Here is a 27,431-nt window from a genome sequence, read left to right on the forward strand (position 1 = left end):
ACAGCAACCATACATTCTGTGACACCAGTATGATAAAGATGCTGGCCAAAGTTTTCCAAAGTGATTAGTGATATTAAGTACCTCAATTTTGGGGATCCAATTTGATGCACCTTAAAGGGCTCTGATTTTCTTAGTGTTGGTGTGTGGAGCTTTGTGGAAATGAGGGGGCTTTAAATTGTTTCAAGTTGAGCACGCAAAATTGCTTTTGAAAATCTTGACCGCTGTATGTAAAAACCTAATCCTGCATTACTGTAAATCAGTGGGAGTTTGGCATGGATTTCAAAGGGGGTAGGATTGGGTCCTATCGGAAGAATGGTTGTTGCATAGATCTCTTTAGATACTTGCCATCTGCAAGTTTAAATGATGCAGAACCTGTAGTAAATTGTCAACACTGCTGGACATTTATAAGTGATTCATAATGGAAGCCATCTTAACTGTAAATAAAACCTTAGCTCATATGGTATGTTTAGTTACACAACTCAAAACTTTCTTTAAGGCCAGCTCTTGTCTTTCAAATGTGCTCATTTTTGGTATCTAGTGCAGCGTTGCCAGCTCTGACAATTTAGTGCAAGTCATGTGGGATGCGGTGTTTTTATTTAAAGCTCCTGGAGTCATGTGAATATGGGAGAATCGCAGCTTTTGTTTAATAAAAGTACATTTGTAGCCCTCATGGTTGCAGGGAAAGGCATGAAAATGCTACAAGTGCATCTTAAAGGCTCAGAAATCAAAAGGCAAATAAAAAGCAGCCACGTTTTTATCTTCTGAAAATCTTGTTACTTTTAAGCCAATCTCATGATTTTGGGGGGCCTGTTTCATGATTTTTGAACCTCTGGGACGGCAAAACTGCTGAGTAATGTTGCTAGTCTCTGCCAAGTGAATGGACCTAGAAAACACCCATTGATTTTCAGGAGCTAACCATCCCACCGCTACTGTAAAATCTTATTACTAATACAAGCGGCCATTATAACTAACACTGGATTGTGAACTGGGAGCCAAGAGGGCAAAGCAGATCAGACCCTCTAGGATACTGGTGAGTGCCAGGCCATCTTTAATAGCTGGGCTGCTATTGGTCAGTTGTAGTTTCTGATCAGCCCTGGGATTGGCTGGTGGGCTACTACCTGGACAAGGTGGAGCTGGCTGCAAACAGACCTCTTTTTTGCTCTGCCCTCCACTGCTATAGAGTAGATGGCAAAGTTTAGTGTAGCACTGAAATTCACCAATGAAAAATATGGCTTGCAGCATAGCAGGAACGCCTCCATTCTACAGGCAGAGGAAGCAGCTAATACATTTATGTTACTTTAGTGTGTGACTGAGGGGCTAGGAAAATCTGCCTGTAACACCTCAGCTGCTGTGTCTTGATGCTATGAACCCTCAGGAATTATGCATATGTTAACAATGGAACATGTCCATTGCAGCTTACATTTGTTTTTGGGGGCATGGAGAACTGCCTTTTTTAAGGTTACTGATAACAGTAAATGTGTTCTGTTTATCCCTCGGATCCTGATCATTTTGTTATGTATCAGAATAAAAGACACTTTGGACTTGAAACTGTCCATTTGCACCGAGGAGGAAGCTAGCCTTTACCATACCTTATAAAGTTAGCAATGGAATGTGTTTAGTAAATTGCGTTAAGACTTTGCTATTATAAATTGCACCGCTGTTTAATAGTGTCTCTTCTACAAGTTAACTTTTGCTTTTGAATATGCTGACACATGTAATCAAAGGACAGAGTGGAACACAGTGAGAAGCCTCTGTGTTGTGGCGGTCATTGTAATAGCTATTTATTCTTCTGTGTATTTTGTCATCTATGAAAGGTATTCAGGAATCTCCAGTACCAAATGGCCATTCCCTCCCGGGTAGAGATTTCCTTCGGAAACAGATGCGAGGAGATCTTTTCACCCAGCAGCAGTTAGAAGTGTTGGATCGAGTCTTCGAGAGGCAACATTATTCTGACATCTTCACAACAACTGAACCCATCAAACCAGAGCAGGTACGATTGTGAACCACCAAGCTTTTCAAATGCATGCTTTCTGGCTGTAGACACTTTCTTGCAGGAAATCACCAAACACTTAGTTCTCAAGTTCTAACTAGGAGAACATTGGAGAGTGGATGTCATATCAAATTCTGTATCAGTAAGTGCACAGCAGTCATAAAAGAGTCTGAGTTTTAAAAAAATTAAAACATGGTGCTTAAAGGCTGCAAAGTGTTTGGGGTGTGAAGTTGCATCTGATGGTAGCTTTATAGCAGGATTTGCAAAGAAGGCCAAGGTTTTCAGAATTGTGCAGCTAATTTGGGTGCATAATTACGGTGACTGTGCATATAAAGTGGGATTTTTTGCTCATGTAAATGACCAGCCTGTCTAGAGTGAACAGATGTCCCTATTTTATAGGGACAGTCCTGAAATTTGGGCCCTTTTCTTATATAGGCGCCTATTACTCCCCCACCCCCTGTCCCTATTTTTCACACTTGATGTCTGGTCACCCTAAGTCTGTCATCTAAGTGGCCATTTGCTCAGGCAAATACCTAATTTGTGTATACAATTTGGATGGTTGCATGTGCAGATCAGTTGTGTAGTTCTGAAAAATCTGGCCCTGTTTTTAGGAAGATCTTATATTTCCACTCCTGTTTTTCACATATGGGAATAAAGCCCTTACAGGTGTTGACTTATTCTGTTTGTTTGCTAAGTATAAGGTTCTCGCTGCTGTTAGGCCACTGCCTTCTATTTAGTCACAAGTGCAGTACGTATCTTTGCTGTCCTCTGTGTGATGTAGATATTAAACTATTGCTGTCAGTTCAAGTATAGGGTTCACTTGTCACTGGTTCTGTATTTAGCAATACATCTGGTTAATCATTGGTAATATCCTGCATGTCCACTGGTGAACTAGGGTTCCAGGATGTAAAGATGGAAGGACTGATCTCCCTTGCTTGCACACATCCATATGAGAGCAATGGAGGGATACTCAGAAAGTGGGAACATCCTGGATAAATCCAGGTTCTGGTAGTAGCTCAAGGAATGGAGAAATATGTTGCTATACGTTTTTTTTTTTTGAGAATCCTATGCAGTGCTGAAAATTATGCATTATGGTGGAAATCCCATGAGCCTTTGATCACCAGTGTGACCTCTAAATATTGGAGGAGCTTCTCCTTGGTTTTGTGGTTGTTGCAGTGTGTTCTACTTACGTATGTTGCAAATCTAAACCTGAATGTGCGAAGCCCCTTTCCACTAGGTCACAGTTCATATCCAGCAGTGTTGGGGCAGGGGGGAGGGGGCTCAGATCACAATGGGCTTGTTTTGTTCCTAGTTAGAAAAAGCAAACAAGGCTGTCCCTGTGGGTGAGAGGAAAGCAAGCACTGAGAGACTCAAGGAGTGAAATGCCTTTGCGTGCCACTAGATGGTGATTATTCCATCGCTAACGTCCATCGTGGTAACGTGGAGATGCTAGCACAGCACTTGTCCACATTGTCCACTCTTTCCACACTAGCTACATGAAAGTCTTTAGCTGCTAGTTCTCTTTCAGTTCCCTTACTTTCACGGGTCAAAGAAAATGCAGTGCTGGGAAAAGGCTGCTTTGCCACCTTGTTGAATCTTTCAGATTCTGAAGGATCCAGCGTCACTCAGAATTGGAGCTTGAAGTCAGAGTACACAGCACAGCAACAAATCTAGGCGAGTGAAGTGTTGCAGGTTACCGAATCCCTGCGGTGGACCCGTTGCTCTAAGCAGAACAAAGGGATCGGCCCAGGTGTGCTGCTGCGCTATCCTGATCACCACACATTCAGCTGGCTGTGGTGAAGACTGATTGCATTGGGTCCTTTTTATCTGTATTCTTGGGTGGCTGGTCCTGCTAATTAGTCATGAGTTAATTAGGAGGAATTGGCCCACTAATTTAATAACTAAGACCCGGATCCTCCAAGATACGTAGGCACCTAACTGCCACTGAAATCTATCAGTTAGGCGTCTCCATACCTTGGAGGATCTGGGCCTAAGGGCTTGATGCTATGAAGCACTGAGCACCTCTGAGTGTCTGTTACGCCTGTTGAAGTTACTGGAGCTGAGGGTGTTCAGCACTGTGCAGAATTGGCCTTCATAGGATTTGATGTATTTAATCAAAAATGGAGTTTCCAGCTGGATTGCTGTATAGAGGTCTGAGTGCATTCGCCTGCCTGGGGAAGCTTGGACCCAGGTTTTCAGTTTGTACGGTGGGCTGGTGGAAGACCAGCAATCCTAATGAACACTGACGCTCTGTGCAGTAGCTCCCAGCCCCCGCTGCAATAGCGGATGGAGCCCACCTCAGTCCTCCTAAGGGAGGCCAGCCTAGCCCTGCAGACATGAAGCCCCCTGAAATGGGGAGCGTCTCTGGCTCCAGTCTCAGACCCAAAGAAATCAATTATAAACAAAATATTGAAGATATTAATTGCTAGAAGGGAAAAACCAGAAATCTCCCAGCAGTATATAGTCACAGCAGCCTTAAGAGCCTGATCCAAAGGCCATTGAACTTAATGGAAAGAATCCTGTTGAGTGCAAGGGACTAGGGGTCAAGTGGTAAGCTAGCAATGGGGGTAGGAATGATTAGTTGTTGCTGAGGAGACACAGAAATATGTTAATGCAAGTCATTCGCCCCAGAGGTGTGGCATTCTGGCCGTTGTGACAATAAGCTGCCTGCTCCCTAACTAAAGTAAATATCCATAAATATCTGCTGTGCTCCCAGTTTTAGTAATTTTATTCAGGCCCAGCCTTTCTTGATTTCAGGAAGTGGTTTACTTGAGTAGGAGCTCCAGGATTTGGTCCGCTATTCGCGCAGGTGAATTACAATTCTCCATCCGTTCGAATATGGAGCCTCCCACAGTTCTGCCTTGGGAGCCCCTAGTGGGGATTTTCAAACAAGTGGTGAGTGGAGATGTGGTCAGGCTGCAAAATGCACATCTAGGTTTTGAGAGGTTCGGGGCATTGGCGCTTGGGTTTTGGCTCAGCCTGTCATAAAGAGAAAGGTCATCGGCGACATTTAGAGGTGCATCCTGGTTTGGATTTTGAACCCCTTCATAGTTTGTGGTGTTTGTATCACAGCATGTTAGTTTGGTGTTAGCTCTAAACTGAGGATCTGAAAACTAATGGCAAAACTCCCCTGTCTGACGCTACCTCTGCACTTGTGGAGCACAAATGGATGGCTGCGGGAGCTCCATGTGTGGATGAGACTGAAGATCTTCAGTGCAGGGTGGAGAAGAGAATTGTGTTTGGAGGCAGCTTATATGGACTAGGTCTAGGTGTGGTGCAGGGAGCAGGTTGCACTCGTTTCATGGCTGGCAGTGCCCCTGTCCCTGTGTGCTCCCACCCTGAAAGAATTCAGGCTGAATTGGTTGAAATCCTCCCACAGGCTTTTGCTGGGATATGGCTCTGTGTATGTGTGGGTGTTATGTCCTGAATTAGGGTGCTTACTTACCTTGGTGAACACTTACCCAAAGCAGCAGTCCCGCTGATGCTGCATGGACATGCTCAGCTGTCAGTTCCCAGTTTATTTAATTCTTCACAGTTTGTTTTATTCTAGCATGGGCATAGCCCAGGCCAGCTCAGAGCGTGCAGTTGTCAGACCCCATAAGCTAAGTAAGCTTCAGCTGGGCCAGGACTGGAGTGGGGAACTTCTGAAGGAATTCCAGGCTACAAGAGGCACCAGTGCAGCTTCTGAGTCAGGGCTAAAACAGTGCCACAGCCTGGCTCTGGAAATGCTGTGCCTGATGACAGATGGTTTAAGTCCTCGTGACACTTTTCATGCAAGTAGGTGTGACAGCATCAATTCCAGCTTTGGTAACTGTGCTTTACCGGAAGTTTCATTTCTCTGTGGTCAGGGGCGGCTCCAGGCACCAGCGCACGGAGCACGTTCCTGGAGCGGCAAACCATGAGGGGCGGCCTGCCGGTTGCCGTGAGGGTGGCAGTGAGGTTGCCTTCGGCGGCACACCTGCAGGAGGTCTGCTGGTCCTGCGGTTTCGGTGGCAATTCAGTGGTGGGGACGCCAAAGGCGCGGGACCGACAGACCTCCCTCAGGCACACCGCCAAATCCGCATGACCAGTGGACCTCCCGCAGGCATGCTGTCGAAAGCTGCCTGATTTCCATGCCTGGGGCGGCAAAATACATAGAGCTGCCCTGTCTGTGGTATTCCTTTTTGCTTCCTGGCCTAAACTGTTGTGTAGTTTTTTCCTCTGATCTGCAAAACAGCTGCTTTGTGGTATCCCAGGGGTGACTGTAATGCAGAGGTGGGTAAACAGATTGATTGTGGTTTATACAGAGCATCTGGCACATCTGAGAGACTTTAGGCTGGGATGTTGTGAAAATGGATTCACTCATGGTTTGGGGGGGTTAATCTAGCGATAAGCACCAAAGAAAAGCTCATGAGGAAATTAATAATTCTATCTTCAGAGCAGGATTTGACTAGTGTACCGTAAATAAGGCCTGGGGTCACACACTGAACAATGAGGAGAAAACAAAATGTTGAATAGCTGCTCATTTAGTGAGCATCATCCAGTCGGTGCACTGAATGAGACAGGCTCCTGTGTCAAATAGTGTGTGATCATATCATTAAAGGCTGTATCATAACACAGACACACAAAGGGGCCAAACTAACCTGATTTCTGGCATTTCCTAACTTTGAGTGCTTGGCTTTGCAACCAACATGTTCTTTTAATGTACAGTTTTGTATGCATAGGTGCATATGTAAATATTATCATGTTAAGGTTGTAAAGTCTAGCACTCAGAAGTTAAGAAATGCCAAAATTAAGGTCGTCCATGAAACCTTAATTTGATCCCCTTGCACATATGCATTCTGGGTGGGGAACAGTGCTAAAGATGATCCCCTTGCACATATGCATTCTGGGTGGGGAACAGTGCTAAAGAACCCCTCCTGTAAATATTAATTCCTTTTGTCATTTTGTGCCCTTATGTATTCACTTTCTGCAAGCATCCCATGGTCAGTTTGTACTCGCAGAAACTTTTGGCATAACATAGATTTCATGTATTCCTGGAAACTGAATTTTAAATTCTCTCTCACAAATATTTGCCCTAGAAACCCTACTGCATTTTTCTAATCCAGAAACAAATTGTCACCATCTCATCTTTCTGATCAATCACAGCAAAGCAACCCAGCTTGAGCTTCAAATATTTCTGGTCCATCTGCAAAGAAAGACATTCAAACCATCTTTCCCCAGGCTGGGATCAGAACCTTCTTTTCTTTTTAGTGTTTCTTGGTGTGGGAGCCAGATCTTGCTGTTAGCTACCCCTTGATGGAGCTTCGTGGAATGTGTCAATGGGTCACCCAAGAGTGTCTATCTTCTGCAGGCCGGGGATATAACTCTGCAGCTGTAGTCAGGCTCCACATCCCATTACTGTTCCTAAAGCCACCAGCAGCTGAATTGTTTCTACCTGTACCTGCCAGCAGCCTCAGGCAAAAAACCAGGAGATGTTTAATGAGCACAAATTTACATAGATTGGATTAAGCCTCTCATAGGCTGGGTAGTTGGCTCCACCATCAGTGTAATTGCATGGAGCAAACCCTGCTGTCAACAAGCAAAGCTACTGGAGGAGCTTATGCTAGGGTTTCAAGCAGGTGCAAATTCCACCAGTGAAAATACTGGCTTTACCTGTCCACAAAGAGTGTTGCAACAATGCAGCTACACTGACAGCAGGCCACAGACAGCTGTTATCAGTGCTGGTCTCCAGTCTAGACAATGCCTTAGGGTGTGTCTTCACTGCAGAATTAACTCTGCTCTTGCTTAGGTGTTGCCCCAACCTAGCCCCGTCCACTCACAAAACCGTGTCAGCTGGGCATGGGCTGGTGTTTTAATCTGGACTAGTTGGCCCATCTGAGGCTAGAGGCTAAAGCCTTGGTGCTGCTTCTACTCAGCTGGCTCTGTCCACTTTCCACAGAGGACACAGGCTAGTTCCACTCTGTGCTGATAGTCCTCCATTACCTCCCCACAATTCTGCCCTTGAGCCCAGAAGGACAGACAAGCTCTCCCACGACTCACTGGGAAAGAATCCTAAAGTGGCTCGGCTGATGGCAGCACCAAGAGCCATAGGATATGGCCCCAGCAGTCCCAGCAACGCACACAGGAGGGCGTAGCACGTGTGGGGAACCAGTGACTCTTGACTGGCTTTGCAGTGTGGCTGCTCACACCCAAGCTGGGCTGCCCTGGGTGCTCAGTTTGGATCAGCGGTACCCAGGTCTAACTGTGAAGGGTCTAACTGTTAGATTGGTTGATGCTGAGGCAGGGTTCCTCAGTTCAGTGGGGAGAGACTTCCGCCCACTCCCTGTACTATAGGGAGAGACCACCCCAATGAATTTGCCCTTCTCCCCCTCAACAGGCTCCTAAATGTCTAGGTCACTTTTTAAAATGGGACATACACTCCTAAGTCACTCTGGCACTTCTGAAAATTTTACCTAAGAGTTGGCTGAAAAACAAGGCAAACTTTCAAGAAAATGTTCACGAAAAATTATTCCTGGTTTCTCCCCCCACCCTCCCATTGAAATTCAATACTTTGATGAAATTTGTCACTGGAAAACATTCCAACCATTTGTATCACTGGTTAAAATGGGACACATTTTTCACCCAAATGTGAAAAATCCATCCCATTTCTGTGGTCCATGTTTGAAACAGATGAAAAATATTGCTGAAAAATCAACATTCAGTAAACTTTGACCAGCAATGAGGCACTGGAGATTTGAGAAGATACACGCCACATTCCCTTCTTCCATCCCAAGGACAAATGGTAAGGGGCATTCCCATGGCCTGTGGAATGAGGGGATCGTTGGGGTAGGCAGTGAGAGCTGCATTCATAATTTTGGATACAAACAACATGAAACTTGGTCACTTGAAAACATTTCGTCTGAGTTTCACTTTGAGATTTTCATGTTCTTTTGAACTTGAAATGGAAAAACCCGTGATGCAAAAACATACCTAAATGTATATGCAGTGAAGTTCTGTACACTAAAACTATGGTTTTGTTCAGGTCTAATCTCTGACCTATACTATTTTCTAATCTATTTATCTACAACAGTCATTGTTTAACAGCAACAGCTCAGATCCTCAGTTGGTATAAATGAGTGTTGCTGCATTGCAATCAGTGGAGCTACTCCAATTTATACTAGCTGAAAATCTGGCCCAATATATGCACCAGAATCAGACAACTATTTAGACGATTTGGGTCATAAATTTCCTACAAAAAAAATCTAAACTGGATTTCCGTCTCCATCTTAAATGGATTTTCTGTTACATTCCAAGCATTGCACATGGGTCCAACCCTCGTTGAAGCCAACAGGAATATTTCCATTGATTTCAACAGGGCTTAGATCAGAGCCAATGAGGCATAACCTGATGTGACTAACTACAACACTATGTAAATCAAAGACTTAAAAGAAACCACCTGTTATTGATAGCAGACAATTCCCAGCACTGTGCAGCAATTTTCCTGTTACCTTCTGGGTATGTCTACACTACCCGCCGGATCGGCGGTAGTGATCGATCTATCGGGGATCAATTTATCACGTCAAGTGTAGACACGATAAAATAGATCCCCAATCGCTCTGCCGTCGACTCCAGAACTGCACAGTGGTGAGAGGCAGAAGCGGAGTCGATGGGGGAGTGGCAGTGGTCAACTCCCCGCCGTCCTCACGGCCAGGTCAATTGACCTAAGATACGCAACTTCAGCTACGTGATCTTCGGTTGACCCCCGCCCCAGTCCCTAGCCATCACATTCAGTTTGGGATAAAATTTTAATATTTTGGATTTGGATAAGCATTCAGGAGTTTGTTAAAAAAATTTTGATGGCAGATCCATCAGGTGGAAGGAAAAAAATGAAATTCTGTTCAAAACGAAATACTGCTCCTTAAATCTCCTTTGCTTTAGAAAGAATCAGGATAAGGTAGCTGGAGCAAATACATGTGTCTTGGCACTTGTGCTTAGAGAGGACTTAATTCCCTTTGAAAATTTTCAGTTTTTACTTTTATGAATAATAATCTTAAAAAAACCATGTGTCAAACTGAGAGCTTGTGTTTTCCACTTAAAGGATCTGTACTGCAGAAAGGACTCAGCAGTCTCTGTAGGAATGAAACCAGTGAAAGAGGGCGAAATGAATGGTAAAATCCTCCTTGTATAGTTTGAATTTGTACAGCTATAAAAACACACAAGACAATGACATAATGAATGATTTTTTTTTTTGTTAAACTGATTCACTGAATTGCAAAGTGCAATCATTAGATGAGTACAAGATGAGGTGCTGATGGGATGATCACTACTTGTGCAAAGCCACTGGGCTATGAATAACTCACCCTGGTTTCCTGTTAGGAACTAACTTTTTTGATGAATGATGACTTCAGCCAATCTTATTAGAGTGTTAAAGGGGAAAAATGATTAAAGTATGAAAATTCCTTGAATCTCCAAAGTTCATTCCTAGTGAAATTTAACCATGTTGGATCATGAAACAAAAAATATAAAGCTGATATTTATTGAAATCTTACTTAAACCGTCTGTGGTGTAAGACTGGACAGTGGTAAAATCATCCCTGGCTACAGTTACACCTTCTGGGCACAACCTTTCACTCCTTCACCACTTGTAAAGTCTGTGGGCCAAATTGTGCTCTCTTATTCCATTGCAAATCCCACTGTCATAAGAGGGGGGCTATACAAGTATTAACTGAGGACTGTCTGAGTCCCAACCTCTCCTAAATAGTGCGCAAAGGCAATGAGTTAAAACAAAAGTAACATCCAGCTAAACTTCAGTCTCCCAAGACTTCCTTACAGTACCCCCTGTGCCTACTATCCTAGTTCTTTCGATAGAGATCCACTCCCAACTTTTTTGTATCCCTTTTGGAGTTAACAAGCCACACTTACCACAAGACTTCAGCAGCTTTGTACAGGTTTCTAACGCTCAATGGGCCATCCAAAAAGCCCTGCTATTGGGAGAGTAATTGAAAGCCAAATCTGGGCTTTACAAGGTGTTGGGATAAAACTTTCTCGAACAGGACGCAACTATCAGAATGCAATCACCTCAGAGAGTCGGAGACCCTAGTTCTATCTGTGCTACTGAGAATAATTGTTTTCTCTTCCTGGAAACCAAAGAAGTTCAGCATGATAAAATATTCTGAATCTTGTCTGAAACAACTGCTCTCTATGGCCCTGATCCAATGGCAGTTGGAACTAATGAAAGATGCCCATTTGGTTGTAGTGGGCATTGGATTGGGCTATCTGAGGGCTAATATTTGCTTTGTACTTCTCCATAATACGACTGTTACCCTGGACAGCTTTTACAGCCAAGCAGATCATCCTGGAGAAGTGTATCTTTATACACTTGGAAGGAAAGTGTAATAGATGGCCATCTAGTATACTGTAATCAGCAGGATTTAACACATCTTCTCATGGAGAATAAATACTGTCTCATTTCATCATTTGTTGTTTGAGTTGCAATTGTTCTTATCCCTGAAAAATGGCAGTGGAACAGGAGGGGTGAAAATAACCTCAGAGGAAAACAGATTTACAAAGCAGTTTCTCTCTCAAGTAAAACTACCTTTGATTCTGTCTGTAGTTTTATTGGGGGGTGGGGGAGAGCAACTCCTAAATCTGGCACAAGGAAGTACATCAGGAAAGAAAAACATTCCCCTATTTACTCTCAGTAGACTATTAAACAACACCAGGCTATTAATTTGCCTTTTGAGTCTTCACTAAAGCCCATAAAAGCGCACAGTTGTCAAATGGAGTTCATTTTAATTTCCTTTCAATCACAGTAAATTATTCAGGTGATAAATCAGCTGGGGCAGCCTCCTGGCTGTAATAGAAACCCTAATTCCTGGCTAATTATCCAGCCCATTGCTGCCAACAGATCAATACCACTACACAATGGAAAAGGGCTAAGGCCTGCAGTGGGCAGAGGCAGAAGACAGCAGCTGGGAACAGTGACATGCCTGTGACCTCCCTCGAAGGTCAAAGGTCGCAGGAGGCTAAACTTTGCAAAGGATCTGACCCTTGCCTTTTTTTTTTTTTAAAGGAATGCATCCCCTTCCAGTAACTAATTTATCCTCAGACTTGCAATATTTTGCTGAGGCAATTATAGCATTGCAATTCACAGCTTGTCCTTCTGCCTTTGCTTTTGTTACTGTGGCTTTTGCTGGCCGGTCACTACTTACAGGGAACTAATCCCGCAGTCTGTCTGAGTGTGTGTATGTACCAGAGACAGCCCCTGCTGGGTTCTTGTCTGGAGTGGAATTCAATTTGCCTCTCCAGCTTTATAAATGAGAGTAAAATATACTTCCTTTTTCATTTGCTTACCGTGGATAAGACATGGGGCAGGCCCTCCCTCTCTTCAGAAGGACTGGAGTCATCCATTTAAATCTCTTGTATTCGTGACTGTGCTGTTCCACAGAAAAACAAAAGGCGGCCAACTAACAAGGCGAGGCCTGGCTTGACCTTTCGGTTCTATTCGAGTGGATGGCCTGGAAGATAGCCCAATGGTACAACTCTGAACTGGAGTACAGGAGCTCTATGGTAGGCGTGAATACCGTTCATGATATCTAGCTGCTTAGGCATCCAGGGAAGAGTAGTGGTGGACAATTCTGGGCACAGAGAAACATGTGTTTTGTAGTGTTAAAAACGATCCATCAGGCTAGTTAACGAGTAGTTTTGATTGACTCTGAAGGAATTCCTGTCCAATGGTCTTTGCCTGGCTAGATGGTGGCTTTGAGAAGTAGGTAAGAGTTGAAGTGGGAAAAGTAGGGTGCAGTGGATCAGAGCTCGATTCCAAGTGCATTTCACCAGGGGAGGGGAAAGTAGTTCTTTAGGAAGCTAGACAGTACTTGCATTATCATCTCTTTCTGCCGTTGGCAAAACTTGGTTGTTCAAAAACTGCTCTTTGGATAAAGACCTCCAAGGATGGAGACACCGAACCCTCCATTTTAAGAGGGTTTTTTTTAGCTTTTCTCCTCACTGCCCCCTCCCCTGCCCATAAATAATCCGTGTAAATGTATTTTTATGTCTGGGGTGAAGCCAAAGAGTCTACTCTAAAAAGCAGCTAAACAAAGCTCTCCTGCTAGAAGCTCAAATGAGATGGACCCACCAGAGTTTGACTACTGAGAGTGAGGAGAAGTGTGTGGTCTCCCTATAATGAGGGAGCAGGGATAGTGATTGTAGCAGACATTTTGATCAATTATAATTACTCCTTTTGAACTTCTTTGTTTCAAGATGGATGTTTCTTGTGATCTCATAAGTGTTATCTTGGTTATGCGTCATCCTTAGGCCAGGTTAGTGAAACCTGAGTATGCTTTGTCTGTGGATTTCCTCTCCCTCCTCCTCCACAGATGAAATATTCCTGACCATCCTCTTTTTTTGGGGTGAATTCAGCTAAATATCTAGTGTCTATCTTGATTGCCACTCCTGTGCTCACACTTCCAGTGTTCCTTGTAAGTCAATGTGAGTCAATACTTCCTATCACTGTTGTCTCAAGTAATCAAAATGACTTCTGCTGTTGGCAAAAATGTTCTTTTTTCATAGTTGCTCTGGAAATATGTGGTGGATATTATCTATACAAGATGCATCCTAACAGGTCTCTTTGGTTTCAAATAGAGGTGGTCAGTTTTTTCCGTTGGGGCAGGTTTTTCCCTCAGAAAACGCATTTTTGTAGAAATTGAAATATTTTAGGGAATGATGTCAAGTTCAATTAAATTTTCAGTGGGAAAATGTCTAAACGAACAGGCTCAACTTTGTCATTTTGGATCAATAATTCCAATAGTTCTGATCATTGCTGATAATTTCTGAACTGGAATGAAAACAAATGTCAAATTATCAAAATTTCCGGCGGAATGGAAATTCCAGTTTGTGATCAGCTCTCGTTCTGAACCTACCTGGAGCTGAATGCTCAGAATTTTCATGGACTTCACGGGGTGTTGAGTGCACCCAGCACCTTGGACTTGGCTCCATAGTCAACTATCCCTGTTCCCTTGCACTGTTATTATTTGTTTTTATGGAGTCTAGAGGGCTCAACCGACATCAAAGGCTCGTTGTCCTAGGGGTGCTAAGCATGCACATTGTACGAAGGAGTCCCTGCCCTGACAACCTTACAGTCTCAATAGAGATGACAGATAGCAGGTGAGAGAAAGGAAGTATTATTAGCCTGTTTTTACATATGGGGTTGAAGCACAGAAAATTTTTGACTCATCAAAGGTCACACTGAGAGTCTGTGCCAGAGCTGGGAACTCAATCCAGATCTTCTGACTCCCAGTTTTGTACCTAACCACAAGAGCCACCTTTTCACTCAGTGGGTGAAGAGAACGTTGGTAGCTTTCCTCATTTTGCACCCTAAAGATGTGCATCTTTGTAGAGAGAAATGAAAGGAGATACCAGCTGCTGTAACAAAAACAATTGTTATTTTTAGCATTTAATTCTGCCTATTAAAGAGGAACTGCCCAAGTTTTGTATTTAGGAACCTTTTTTTAAAAAATAAAAAATGAACAAACAACCTCCCCTGCCCTCCTTTCTGACCAGTGGACTTTTGTGTGTACACTTTTCAGGAAAAAAAGTATATTATTTCCCATGCGTTGCACCTTGTTGTGACATGTCATGTTGGATGGTGGTCAGTCACATTGTGCTATGTTATGTGACACAAGGTAACAGTGTGACTGATGCTCATTGTATTGCATGACAATTGACTGTGGTTGCTGAGAAATTTCTTGGAAACTACTGCTTCAGAAACCTTACAGCTTGCTAACAGGCTTCAGAAGCAACTTTTTCATTTCTGAAGGACTGCAACTACCTGTGCAAAAGGATGCCCTTTGTTATCGGAAGCAGCTAATGGTATTTCTCATCTTCCAGAAAAAGAGGAAATGTATTAAAAGTTTAACATAAGGGATATTAAAATAACCTTATTGTAACTGGAGCTGGGCAAACAAAATGTTGGCATCTGAACCAAAAAATCTGAAAAAAAATTTAGTTTTGGGATTATGCAAAATAAAATTGTTTTTTTTCTTGCCAAAATGAAAAGCCAAAAACCCTCTTCATTTTGGGTCAAATGGAGCATTATGTTCGACCCAAAACAGAGTATTCTGTTTTGTTCTCAGGTTGTGTTTTTACCCTCTTCCTTTCGTAGATTTAAATTAAAAAATGAAAAGTAGAAACACTTACTTTCAAAAATGACAAAATAAAACACTTCTACTTTTTTGGAATTCAGCTGAAAAAAAACCCAACAACAACAACAAAAAAACAGGGAGGAGGAAACTATTCTCAGAATTTGACCCAAATCCACAGTTTCAGTTGACCCTAAACTGCATTTTTTGGCTCACAATTTATTCACCAAAAAGATTTCCCCAAGCTCTAATTGCAACATACATGGGAAAAATGACAGGTGAGGCTGTAATATCCCTCTCTGCGGCAAGAGCTCTGGGGTGAGATTCTGTTGTAGGTCCCCAGTTTTGTGAGTGTCCCAGAGCCCAGCCCCTGCTCAGTTTCTCCAGATCATGAGTCTGGGCATGGGGAGAGAGCAGGCTGCACTTTCTCCCCTCTCATGAGCAGAGAGAGCCTGGGAGCTTTGGCTCGACCCCCTAAACACAGACAGCAAAGCTGAGCTGGACTGAGGGGACAGTACCTCTACCTGTAAAAGGCTCCCCTCACTTATTACATACTTCCCCTGTGCAGCAAGGGGGAACCCAGGAAGACTCCTTCCATAGGAGTGCAGGAATGCATTACCCCTTAAGCAAAGGCTCAGTCACCTTAGCACAAAGAAGAAGGGACTGATGTTTTTTGTTGTAACTTTGCAAATTTTCTTTTGGCACCAAATTTTCTTTAGCAGTATTTAAGTTCTGCCCAGGACCGTACCACTAGCTGCCTAACAGAAACACAATCAAATAAGATCATAGTTAGGCTTGGAAGGGTTAGATTTTTATCGGTAAATGTCGGTAAACATCAATTTCACCGTGTACACCACAACCCCCCCAGCAAAAGTTCCACTGACAATCTGAATTTATCGATAGGCAAAGTAAGAAAAATGCTGCCTGAGAACTTATTTGATGAAAGGATATTTGCTCTATATGCTTTGACAACTTGTGTTTTAATGGGAAAGCTTTAACTTTTGGAATCTCAACATCTACTGTCATTAAATAATTATTGTCTGGACCCTCCCGTGATCTCCTGAAACTGTGAAAATGTCAGGTGATTAAAAAATGAAATATATGCTTAAAAATAAGCATTGATATTACCTGCTGAAATTATAAATACATAAATCTAATTCTGCCAAGTCTACATATGCTGCATGCATACATACACCTATGTGCTTTTACCTGTTATTTCCCATAAATATTGTGCCCATTGCTCATTTTATTCTTTTCACAAAGTGCGCTGAAAGCAAAAGTGTGTCACTTTTAAACTTGATGTAAAAAGAAATATATACCTATTTCAGATTCGAATCTCAGTTACTCATTGATTCCAGTGGAGTTATTAAAGGTTTGCAACGATGTAACTGAGATGAGAATTTGTTTCTAGGATTTGTAGTTGTGTAGGTGTATAGAATCTTTGCCAGTGTCCCAGACTATAAGAATTCTAAATATCCCTGTAACACACATTGTAATATCCTCACAGCGCTAGTTCTTTCTAGGTATGTTGGGCTTGGATTTAATTCCACTATCACACAACCTAAGTTACCTAGGTTCTCAGCTGCAGTAAGTAAAATATCCAGCTACAGCTTTTTAAACACCCTCATCATCTCCAATTTTTCTTTGTTTCTTTATCTCAGGCAAACTATGATGGGCGACAGTGTATCTCCTTACTTCAGCCTCTAAGGTATCACACAGAAAGGAATAGAAGAGAAAGTTGGTTATTGCCACTTTTCACTATTCCTAATAGCTGGGGTTGTGCAAATTCTTCTTGTTCGGGGAACAAAACTGAATGATGAGAAAAGCCCCACCATTCTGGTTCTGCTGCTGTTGCACCCTATGCCAGTGAAAGACAGCAAAACACCTGTGGTGGATGCTAGCAGGAGTATTGGCCAAACAGCTGAATATGATAACTAGGAGTACAGATTCTTAATGCTATAGGTTTTTATACTGTGTCATTGCCATAGTATCTGATCTAGTATATTGTAGTATACTAGCTGTCTGTCCCTTCCATTGCTTATGAACGAACTGTCAAGGGATCAAAAGATTTATTTTAGAATAAACAAGACTTAAAAAAACTTTCAGTACTAGTTATTTCACAGAAGCAGCTGCAGTGACAAAGTGGATCTTAGTTTATCCATCGACTGTTTTCCTCTTTCTTTATGATGTTTTACTTGCCAGGAGTTTTTGTGGTGCTTTTATGTTGTTAATCTGACATGTAGATGCATGCCAGGCAGAGACCTGAGAGGGTGACTTTTTTTTTTTTAGTCCTGAGTTTTTTGCTTTCTTCCAAACCCACTAATGGTGCACTTCAGAAGCGTGCACTTGCATTTTTTAAACTCTGACATACTAAGAACTGGTGATGAGCACTACAGGAAGCCCCGAGATGGTTCTTTTTGAAAGTATAATACACTCTCAGTTTTTTACTGCTTTCTTCCTTCCTTCTTGCTCTCCAGTATCCCTGTCAATGGAAATATAAATTCCCAGGGAAAACAGTTTCTGCTTGATGCTCTCTCTCCTTTGTCCTTACTTTCTCCATTTCACAGGCTGTGTCTGCACAAAAGGTTTTTGTTTGTTTGCAAAACATTTCCACGGTTTCTATCACTAGCTCTGTCCCACTTGAGGTAGCAGCAGTCAGGGCCCTAGTGCAGACAGGGTCTCAGGTTACCACATGTTCTAACCGCCATGTTGTCTAAAATGACTCAGAGAGCGCAGTGGCTGAAATGTCAGCAGCTGCCAGCACCTTGTCTCCAGTAAAGCTAAATCACTGGCAGCGGTGGCTTCAGGCACCAGCTCTCCAAGCGCGTGCCTGGGGTGGCAAGCCGTGGGGGGCGGCCTGTGATCCCTGCAAGGATGGCAGTCAGACAGCTTTCCGCGGCTTGTCTGCGGGAGGTCTGCTGGTCCCGCGGATTCGGCAGCGGGTGCTCCGAAGCTGCGGGACCGGTGGACCTCCCGCAGGCGTGCTGCCGAAGGCAGCCTACCTGCAGTCCTTGGGGTGGCAAAAAAGCTAGAGCCGTCCCTGATCGCTGGTAGCAATTGTCGAATATTTCTGGAAAGAAGGATAAGTTCTGCTGTTGAAGTGTAGGCTTGTAAACTCTTCAAAGACTAAAATTCTCATGGACAATGAGATTGTGATGCATTGAGCTCTTCTTACAGCCCTGTCTACTCTGAGAGCTAGACTGCTAGCTACTACTAAGTTTAAATATAGCAGAAATACAGTTCCAGTCCTGTTTTCCTTGAACAATGTAGAGAGCTGCTAACAACAATCATGTTTAAATAGTTTAGCTAGCGAGGCTGTATTCCCAGGCCTTGGCTACACCTGAAATCTTTCTTAGCATTCCTAGTGTTGAACTACTGCCAATTTAGATTCCCAGTAATGGGAGATCTAATGGAGGCAGGGTGTTAGTGGTCGTCAGCAGTTTTAGGACCATGTCTTCTAGCAGGGTTAGACAATACAATGGTAAAAACCCATGTGCTTTCCTGTGCTAGAGCTTCCATTGTTTCTACCAGTGGAGCTGCATCAGTGATAACATTGCCCAGAGTTACATTAGGAAGACACCGCTCCTATTTCCATAGGAGACGTCTGAATTTCCCTGGGGTTTGGTGACGGGACTCTTGGTAATTTAATTAAGCTTTCTGTTCATCACCTATTTCACTGGAGAAAGGTGGATTTCAAGCTTTGGGGAGAAAGACCACATCAGTGCGTTAAATGGACTTTAAAATAAAAAATAGCTTATTGTCTAGGTGGGGCTTTCATATCCCTGGTAGAGCTGCAATTAACTGCCCATCAGTCCAAAAGAAGTAATAAGCAGTAGTCAGGCAAACAATGGACTCTGTCCAGGAATTGAAGAAACGCACTGATTTACTGACCATTCATCAGACTTTCAATATGTCAAAGCATAATATATGACTAAGATGAGTACAATATAATTGCTCAAGCAGTCTCTGTTCCTTTGAAAATAAGTCAGGGAGCTCATTCATGCAATTTACAGTATGTATGCAATGCCCACCACTTGTTCTGGGAAAATACACACAGAATTGTCTGAAGTTGGCTTGCTATGAGGATAACACAATGTTACATGGTAGCATCACTCACCACAGGTTTGTGTAATGGTAATATTGACCTACTGCCCGCTGTCTGTGTTAAACCTACAGGAGAATGAAAGAGAAATAAATACGCAAATAAACTTGCCTGTTGACTTGTTCAATGGGCTGCAGTGATAATGTGGGGTTTGCTAATTTAAACAGAAAGCCCTTGCATTCCCATGCACTTGGGTAACGGGCGCAGCAAGAAATACTGCTCTTAGCTCAGCTAATGAGTGAATCCTATAATATTGCTTCATGTCATAACTTTGCAATTATCCTGCCTTTGCTTTGAATGGAGCAGAATAGAATTTCAACCCTAAATTACTCTTATTTTCAAGAGACAATACTTTTTATCGGACCAACTTCTTATTTGCAAGCTCATTTTGCAGGCATTTCCTATATTTATGAGGCAATTTAAACACCAGAGGGAAGTATTTTAAATATATCCCAATACAGCCTGTAAACTGTGGGCATCTCGATGTGTTAAATGATTTGAAAGGTAATTCCTGCTGTTGGATGTGTCCTTTCTGCTTTCCTGAGTGACAGCGGCATAGCCATTGTACAATTGCACTGGAATGGGAAATGCTGACGTGGTAATTGGATGTGGGGTGTGTGTCCCCTGAAATATACAGATATTTAGGGGCTCTTTCTGCCTTTCCAATTATGAACAGACCATGGACAGTTCCAACACGTGAGTCTTTAGATGTGGTGATCAGACAACGTTTGCGATATGTAAGCACACAGGGTCTCATTCCAAGCCCACTTGAAGTCAGTGGACTTTGGATCAGACACACAGTGGTTGTCGTTTAAAGAAGTCAGACTCTCCTAGGGATCATTACATGGTGTGAATTAGAAAACCAGTTTCTCCCTTTACTCTAAGCAGGAAACACATGCTATCAGATGCCACTGTCTGCTCTAGCACTGTTTTGTCAACGCTCTCCCTGCCTCACTGACTATTGTATTGCTCTCCCTGCTATGTGAGAATGTGAGGCACATAAAAATACAATAAAACCAAGTGGGTCCAACTCATTTGGAAGAAGAACCTCAGTTACACGATTCCTTATTTCTCATGTAAGTAATGAATAATAGGATAACAGACTTGTATGGAATGCAAGAATAATTGGGTCTGAAATGAAGTGAAGTCCCATGTATAGAGGGGCAGCTGAACAAGGATAGCTGGTAGCATCTCCATTTCTCCCTTAAAATGTAATAAATGGTGAAATTAAAGCACCAATTAAAAACCCAGGGAACTTTCATTTTGTGTCCTTACTTGATTTCTGAGCTCTGCCACTGTTGTCCAAGGGAAGCCTAGGAGAATCTCCCAAGGAGATTTCCAAAGGTACAAAGGAGAATTAGGTACTCAACTCATCTTGGAAATCAATGAGGGATGAGGACTTAACTGTTCTCTGGCTTGGTTGTCTTATCTGTAAAATGGGAACATTGGACTTGCCTTCTTTACAACGGTGATGTCTGTAAAGCACTTGAAGATCTCAGAGTGTGTGGCAGAAAAGTAACATATGATTGGATTTTCAAATTATTAGAGGGCTTAACACAATTGAACTGACTGGCATTGTTGTTATTTTTCAGAGGAAGCTGATCAGTCTGCCCAAAATTTAGGGCGTCGCTGGCTGCTTGTCACTGAATGGCAGAAAAAAGTATTCTTCAGATAATGTATTTATTTGACCGGTCAAACAGAGCTAGTCAAATAACACACAAATTATTCATCAATTAAATTAGGATATGGGGAAAGGTAGAATGCACCAAATGATGTTTGGCAAATGTTTTTTAATGTGACCACCTCCCAGTATTTTCTTAAAGTCCCAGTTTCCAGAATCATGTGATTAGCTGAGAATCTCAGCTTTCTTTAAAAGAAAAGGTAACTTGCTAGCCCTTGTGGTTGTGAAGAAAAGCTTGAAAATGTGACCCCATTGCATGCTAAAGGCTCCAAAACCAGAGGGCAAACGGAAAAGAACCCAAGATTTGTTTGTTTGTTTCCAATCTCACAATGTTTAAGCCACACTCATGAACTTTGGGGGCCTGACTTCTGAATTTTGTACATTTAGTGTTGGCAATATTATGTTTTCAACTAACTGCGTGTGTCCTAATGGCAGCTGTCAGGCTGGAAGAAGGCTCCTGGTAGGATCGTACAGAACTGTTGTATTCCATTCAGTGTTCCCATGTATTTAAGTACATTAGTATTTTGAAGTACTCTACGTATTAGTACGTAAGTACCTTAAATATTCTGCACCTACTACTAGTATTTAGGTACATTTTAAAGGTACTTAAAACACAAGTAATTTTTTTTCTTATTTGCAAGTACTTTTTCAAAAGAGTTTTTTGAAACAATCACAGCCCTCGCAACCATCCCAGATTGTGGTGGGCTCCTGGGGCCCATTGTCCTGGCTTGGGAGCTTCAGGCCCTGAGTTCCTGCTACCGCGGCTCTTGTCCATTGGCCCTGTTGTTGCACCTGCGCCCTTCACCTCTGATTGGGCACTGCTGCAGCTAGGGAGACTTGTGAGTCATTCCTAGGCTCAGCCCAACAGAGCGGTGAGTCAGTGAGGGGCGGCAGAGCCACGGCCACCAAACACGTATCTCTCAATGTCCTGCAGTGAGAGAACAAACCCAGTAGCTGCAGCTATTTTTCTTTCTCTTCCACTAGGTACTTATATTATTATTATTTAACTGGTTGTCTGGTCAATATATGGACGATTGCAGGGGATATGGGAGTTGAAAATACCTCCCAGGTCCTCAGCAGCGGTGAATCCATGTAGCTCCCTTGAAGACGGAGGACCCATTCTGACTTACCCAAGCTGAGGTTCTGGTCCCATGTATATATTTATCATAGGTTAGGGCCCATTGCTATCTACTATACATGAAATAAATAGCTGTAGCTTTGACAATTTCTGATTGAGAGGGAAAGAAGTCCGGGCAGCGGAGGATAGTTCCTCACTTCAGGTGAAAGTCCGAGGTAAGTGGCAGAAATGCGAATTTATCTCAATGGCATTGGAAAATAGGGCTTCTTACAGTGATTCCATGCTCCAGATTTGCAACATCTGCATGTCACATGTGCTTGTGCCTCCAGAGATCTTGGAGATTTTACACTGGGAAAATGATAGCAGCATTTGATTAAGTAGTGAATTTGGCCCATTGTCATTGTTGACCATCATGTGGAAAGAAGCCCTACATAATTCCAAAATCTGCCCATGCTAAAAGAGGTTTCTGTCATATATTTAGTAATTGTGGCATACAGTATGGCCTGATCTGTGACTGTCATAAACCACTTTGCTGTTACCTTCATTGTGGCACAGTTAACCTGTAGCATGGTTAGTAGTCTGGTTAGCAGATCACAAGAACAAGCTGCTTCCTGTCATTTCTGGCTTTTTTTGGACAGACATACTGTGAGGGAATCTTTCTTGCTGTATTGTCCCTCTGATAGCGCTAGTCATAGATAGAGCTGGTCAAAAAAGGAGAAAAAAATAATAAAAATGGTGTCCAACATGTTTTGTGAGAGGAAGGGGTGATCAGACAATGAAAATTCCAATTCAAATGATCACAAAATTGAAATTAGAAAAATTTTGACCACCTCTTGCCTCAGCTGGAACCCAACAATGTTAAATAAATAAATTTTTATATCAACATTTAAGAATTCCATCTGGTGTATTTTGAGTTCCGTTCTAAAAATAAGCAAAGATTTTGGAGAGTTGCGTACTTCATTTGAGCTGGTTCACCTTTAACTTTGTAACATACCACTAAATGCTGCAATCCCTACTGCTTTCTATTGGGATCTAATCTCATGATGACTTGAACATGACTTAGTCGTGGAGCAGAGGGAAGCCCTACATGGTTTTTTGTTTGTTTGTTTGGCTTATGGCAGTGTACATCTTTGGAAAACATTGTCTGTAGATTAATGCTTTGGATTAACTGTGGTCTGCCATAGCTGTGGTCTTCCAACACAATGATGGAGCAGTTGGTGAACTGTGACCATGAGCTCTGGGAGTATGGGGATGGAAACCCTTCTATCAAGCAGTGCTACATGCCAGTCAGAAGAGTTAGAGAGCTATGAGACGTACTGTGTTATCATGTGTTGAGATCTGTAAGTTACGGGAGGATCAGCCTACAGTCTTCATCACCAGATGATTTCACATTTGTAGGGTGTAAGACTTGATTCTCCTTGCCTTGACCTTGTCTCCTTGCCTTTATCTCTGTTCAAGGTGGGTGGTAGCATTTTACCTTTCCTTTGCACAGGTCTATGCAAAGTAGAAGGCAGTGGACAATGAGGTCCTTTGTCTTCCTCTCTGTCCAAATGACTTTTACATGAAGGTTTTAAGTTTAGAGACAAAATCCTTGTTTTATTTAACGTGGGATTACAAATCCTTTACACATGGTTTTCTTCCATTTCCTGCATTAACTGCTTCCCAGCTCTAGTTTATTTTGGGCATCTCCTTCACAATCTTCCCGTAGGTGATCAGAGCACACCTAAATGACTGCAAAGAAGATCTGTGTTTATTGACGTATGTAACTTTATGGGTGTTGTGTTTTGTATTTTTGTTAGAAAAACAGCAAGAAAAAAGTTAGAGCAAGAAGAGTGCAGCCAGCTGGTATGCTGCATGCTGCCTTTTAAACAGATCACATGGAAATAGCTGGGAAGGAGAGTATCCCATAATCAATGACCAGTTTTGAAATATGGTGTTTAACCTCTCTCAACTTGAGTTTCCTCATCTGTGAAATCCAGACAGTATTACTGGAAAGAGTGTTAGGAGGCCATATTAGCTAACATTCATAAAAAGTACATTGAGAACCTTGGATAGGAAGTGTTATGAATATACAAACTATTATCTTTATTTATGGTTTTGCAGATGCCACCTACATTACTAGGGGCACAATGGGGAAAAAGTTTGTTGGTACTTGATTAAAAACTCCACCCACAATCCCAGGGAACCTGGATGTTTCTGCCAAAATTATCAGTAGTGAAATACCTAGCAATGCTGCTGTTTGAATTTTCTGATTCAGTGGCCAATATCATATGTTTCTGAAGAAGGTGCAGAACCACCACAATAGACAATTATACATTTCTCTAGCTAGTGTAACTGAGGATCTTAATATTGTTATATTTCCAATCCTTTTTTTGAGTCCTCTTTGCCTCAATAATGTCTTGTGGCACAGAACAAGTACTTGTTGGGTTAAAAACAAAAAAGATTTCCTTCTGTCAGTTTTAAATCTGTTGCCTTTTAATTTCATTGGGGTGCCCCCTTTGTTTTTGCATTGAGTGGAGCACTACAGACTATTGACAATGAACCAGTTGTTGGATTAATTTAGACCATTTTTTCCTGTTCACAAACATTCTGGGCTTTTTACAAATATGTTCATTCACTGAAAAGACTCAACAGATAGTTTCTGCCTATAGACCTAGCATTTAGTGCTTTTTCTGAAGTTCATTCGCATAAATGGGAGGCCTTTCACTGACTTCAGTGCATTTGGTTCATCGTCATCATTCATTCAAATATTCATTATTAGCAGGGCGTGACTGAAAACCAGTTGCATGAGCCAAATTTTTAATATATGATGCCTTTAATTAGTAATCCTAATCCATGGGGACATAGCTCACAACTGATTAAGTTAGACAGAAATCCTCACTGGTTTCAGTGGGGACTTCTGCTCAGAAACTGACGGTATGATGCAAATCCATGGTGCACAAGTATTCCATCCAATATTCTGATGAGTGAAAATTCAGTCACATGAATGGTGGGGAAGAGAATGAAAAGGATCACCAATGCTAAGCAAGGAAGGATGGTCCAGTGGTTAGGTAGGTAGCTTATGACACCTGAATTCTGCCACAGACTTTCTGTGTGACCTTGGGCAAGTCACATGGCCGCTCTGTGCCTCTGTCCCCATCTGCCCTATGGGGATAATGACCCTGCCCTGACTCAGAGGTTTTGTGAGGATACGTTATATACTGTCAGATGCTCAGATACTATGGTGAGTAGGGATGGGAGGGATCATATAAACACCTTAGACTGGATACTGTCCAAAAAAAAATGTCCATGAACATTTCTTACAATGTTCATCCAGCTTCAATTGTAAGAGAGAGTAAAAAGCAACCCTGATCTTCCTCCTCTGTCAGTCACTAGTTTATATACCTTGATTATAGTGCATTTTATTTCCCTTCTCTCTAAACTAAATAGCCTTACTCTTTTTAATCTTTTCACCTACAGAACTCATGCTCTATAGTTTTCATTCATAGGATCATAGAAATGTAGGGCTGGAGGGGCCTTGAGAAGTCATCTCGTCCAGGATCAATGAAACCTAGATCATCCCTGGCAGGTATTTGTCCAGCCTGTTCTTAAAACTCCCTGGTGAAGGGGATTCCACGACCTCCCTTGGTAACCTAGTGCTGGAATAGTTTACCAAAGGAGATTGTGAAATCCCCATCATTGAGGCTTTTGCAAATAGGTTAGACCTCTCAGAGATGTATTCATTATACATCTCCAGAACTTTTCTGTTTCTGAGGGTGAGTCATTTAGTTTAGAAGATGGCATTATAATAATGTCAGTATTGTTCCCTATTCTTGCTCATTACAATAAGGCTCATACATGGAGGGTGGGTGGGAGGTGGTGGTGAAAGACAAAGGGCTTAATTCTCCATGCCTTATAACCTTGTATAGTCCTGTAGAGCTCTGCTGAGCAAGAGACCCAGGGCTGTAAAGTGCTGCCAGCTCAGGGTGGAGACCTCCTGACTCTGCATAGTGATAAACGACTGCACAAAGTGCAAGGCCGAGGCAATTTGGATTCCCTGGGACATGCAGAAGGAGAGAGCGGGCAAATAGAAAACCTCTTCCATGACACTACATCCCAAAGCAGGTGGATCTGGCCTTTCATCCTTGGTGGGTTTGGTCAATGGAAGAAGGCTTTGTTTTAAAATTTCAAATGAGAATTTAGTATCTGATGGCATAGCTGGCTAGCAGCCGGCTCTTATTGTGCTAGGAGATAAATGTGATTCCTACACAGTTACGGTGGGTCTGAGCCTGATTACCCTCTGACTTACAGTGGTGTAACTCAAGAACAACTCCTCTAAAGCCAACAGAGTTCCACCAGTAGACCGATGAGAGACAAGAATCCCACCCTATTAACCAGACTTTATTGCAAGCCAGAAAACATTGATCTGATTGAACCTTTGCTCTTCAGACAATTGATGAAAGCTCCCATTATCTATCCAAATCACAGAGCTTCTCAGCGGTCTTCAGGTACAGGCTGTCCCTGCTCCGGCCAAGCCTTTGTTTACTCTGTGGGATGCATTTCTGCTGTTTTACAGTGCAGGCTTTGATCCCTGGTCTGCCCTACACATACACACATTTTCTCCGCTCTTTAAATCCATGCAGGCATATCTGGTTAAGCACTTCTCATTTTAGTTAGAAATAACTGCTCCCCACTATGGTTAATTTTACTCCAGGTAATCTCTGAGGTTGAAGACAGGGGACAGTTTAAATGTGAAATGAAATCACTCAGTCCTACATATTCATGTGCAGACACAAATGCACACTCTTCCAGCCTTGTTTTTATTTAATTTGCCAGCCCTGTTTAAAAATAAAAAGACCAATTTCAGCCACAAGTGCTAATATTTTCCCATGCTTTTTCATGGCGTTTGGTTGTTCAGTCAAGGCAGCTTTGTGTGTGTGTGTGTGTGTGATTTACTGATCTGTGGCTTGCCACATGTCTTTAAAATTACAGTGCCCATTTCCTGCTGAAATAATTTCTACAAAGAGTGGCTCCTATTACAGCAAGAGGAGCACGGACGTCATGATTTATTATTATTTATGGTCCCAGGGCCTTGTTTATGCACGATGGGTTAGGTGCGCAGGATAGAAATGCCATTATGCAAATGACATTGAATGTCCTTACTGAGCCTAAATAATTTTTGTGTTGGACGATTAAACCTCATCTGTTATTGATATGGGCTGCAGTCGGGCTATTAAAGAGTCCCAACAGTACTTACTCCCAGTAATGGGAAAATTGAGAGGAAGAGGCTAAACAATTGCCTCAAGTGTGCTGTGATTGTCTGGTAGGAGTGGAACATAACAAACCCCCTGAATGGAAATCGTGTTTACTACTTAGGGATAAATAAAGAAGGGCGAACACGCAATAAATTACACTTTGTGATTTGAATCAGCGCAGCAGTGCATTTGCGTACTTTCAATTTCTTTATTTAAATATATATATTTTCTTTTGGGGTAAATACTA

At 42.4% G+C, this 27,431-nt stretch overlaps 1 protein-coding gene across 4 annotated transcripts in view; it reads left to right on the top strand.

The window, feature by feature from the left end:
• PAX5 (paired box 5) overlaps positions 1-27,431 on the top strand; it is a 230,165-nt gene that overhangs the window by 79,633 nt on the left and 123,101 nt on the right. For all 4 annotated transcript variants that reach the window (XM_050943148.1, XM_050943150.1, XM_050943149.1 and 1 more), the window contains one exon: positions 1,815-1,990. In XM_050943148.1, the coding sequence (XP_050799105.1) occupies positions 1,815-1,990 (176 nt within the window). The remainder of the gene's footprint in view (positions 1-1,814; positions 1,991-27,431) is intronic.

This window comes from Gopherus flavomarginatus, chromosome 3, assembly GCF_025201925.1.
Source record: "Gopherus flavomarginatus isolate rGopFla2 chromosome 3, rGopFla2.mat.asm, whole genome shotgun sequence".
Lineage (NCBI taxonomy): Eukaryota > Metazoa > Chordata > Testudines > Testudinidae > Gopherus > Gopherus flavomarginatus.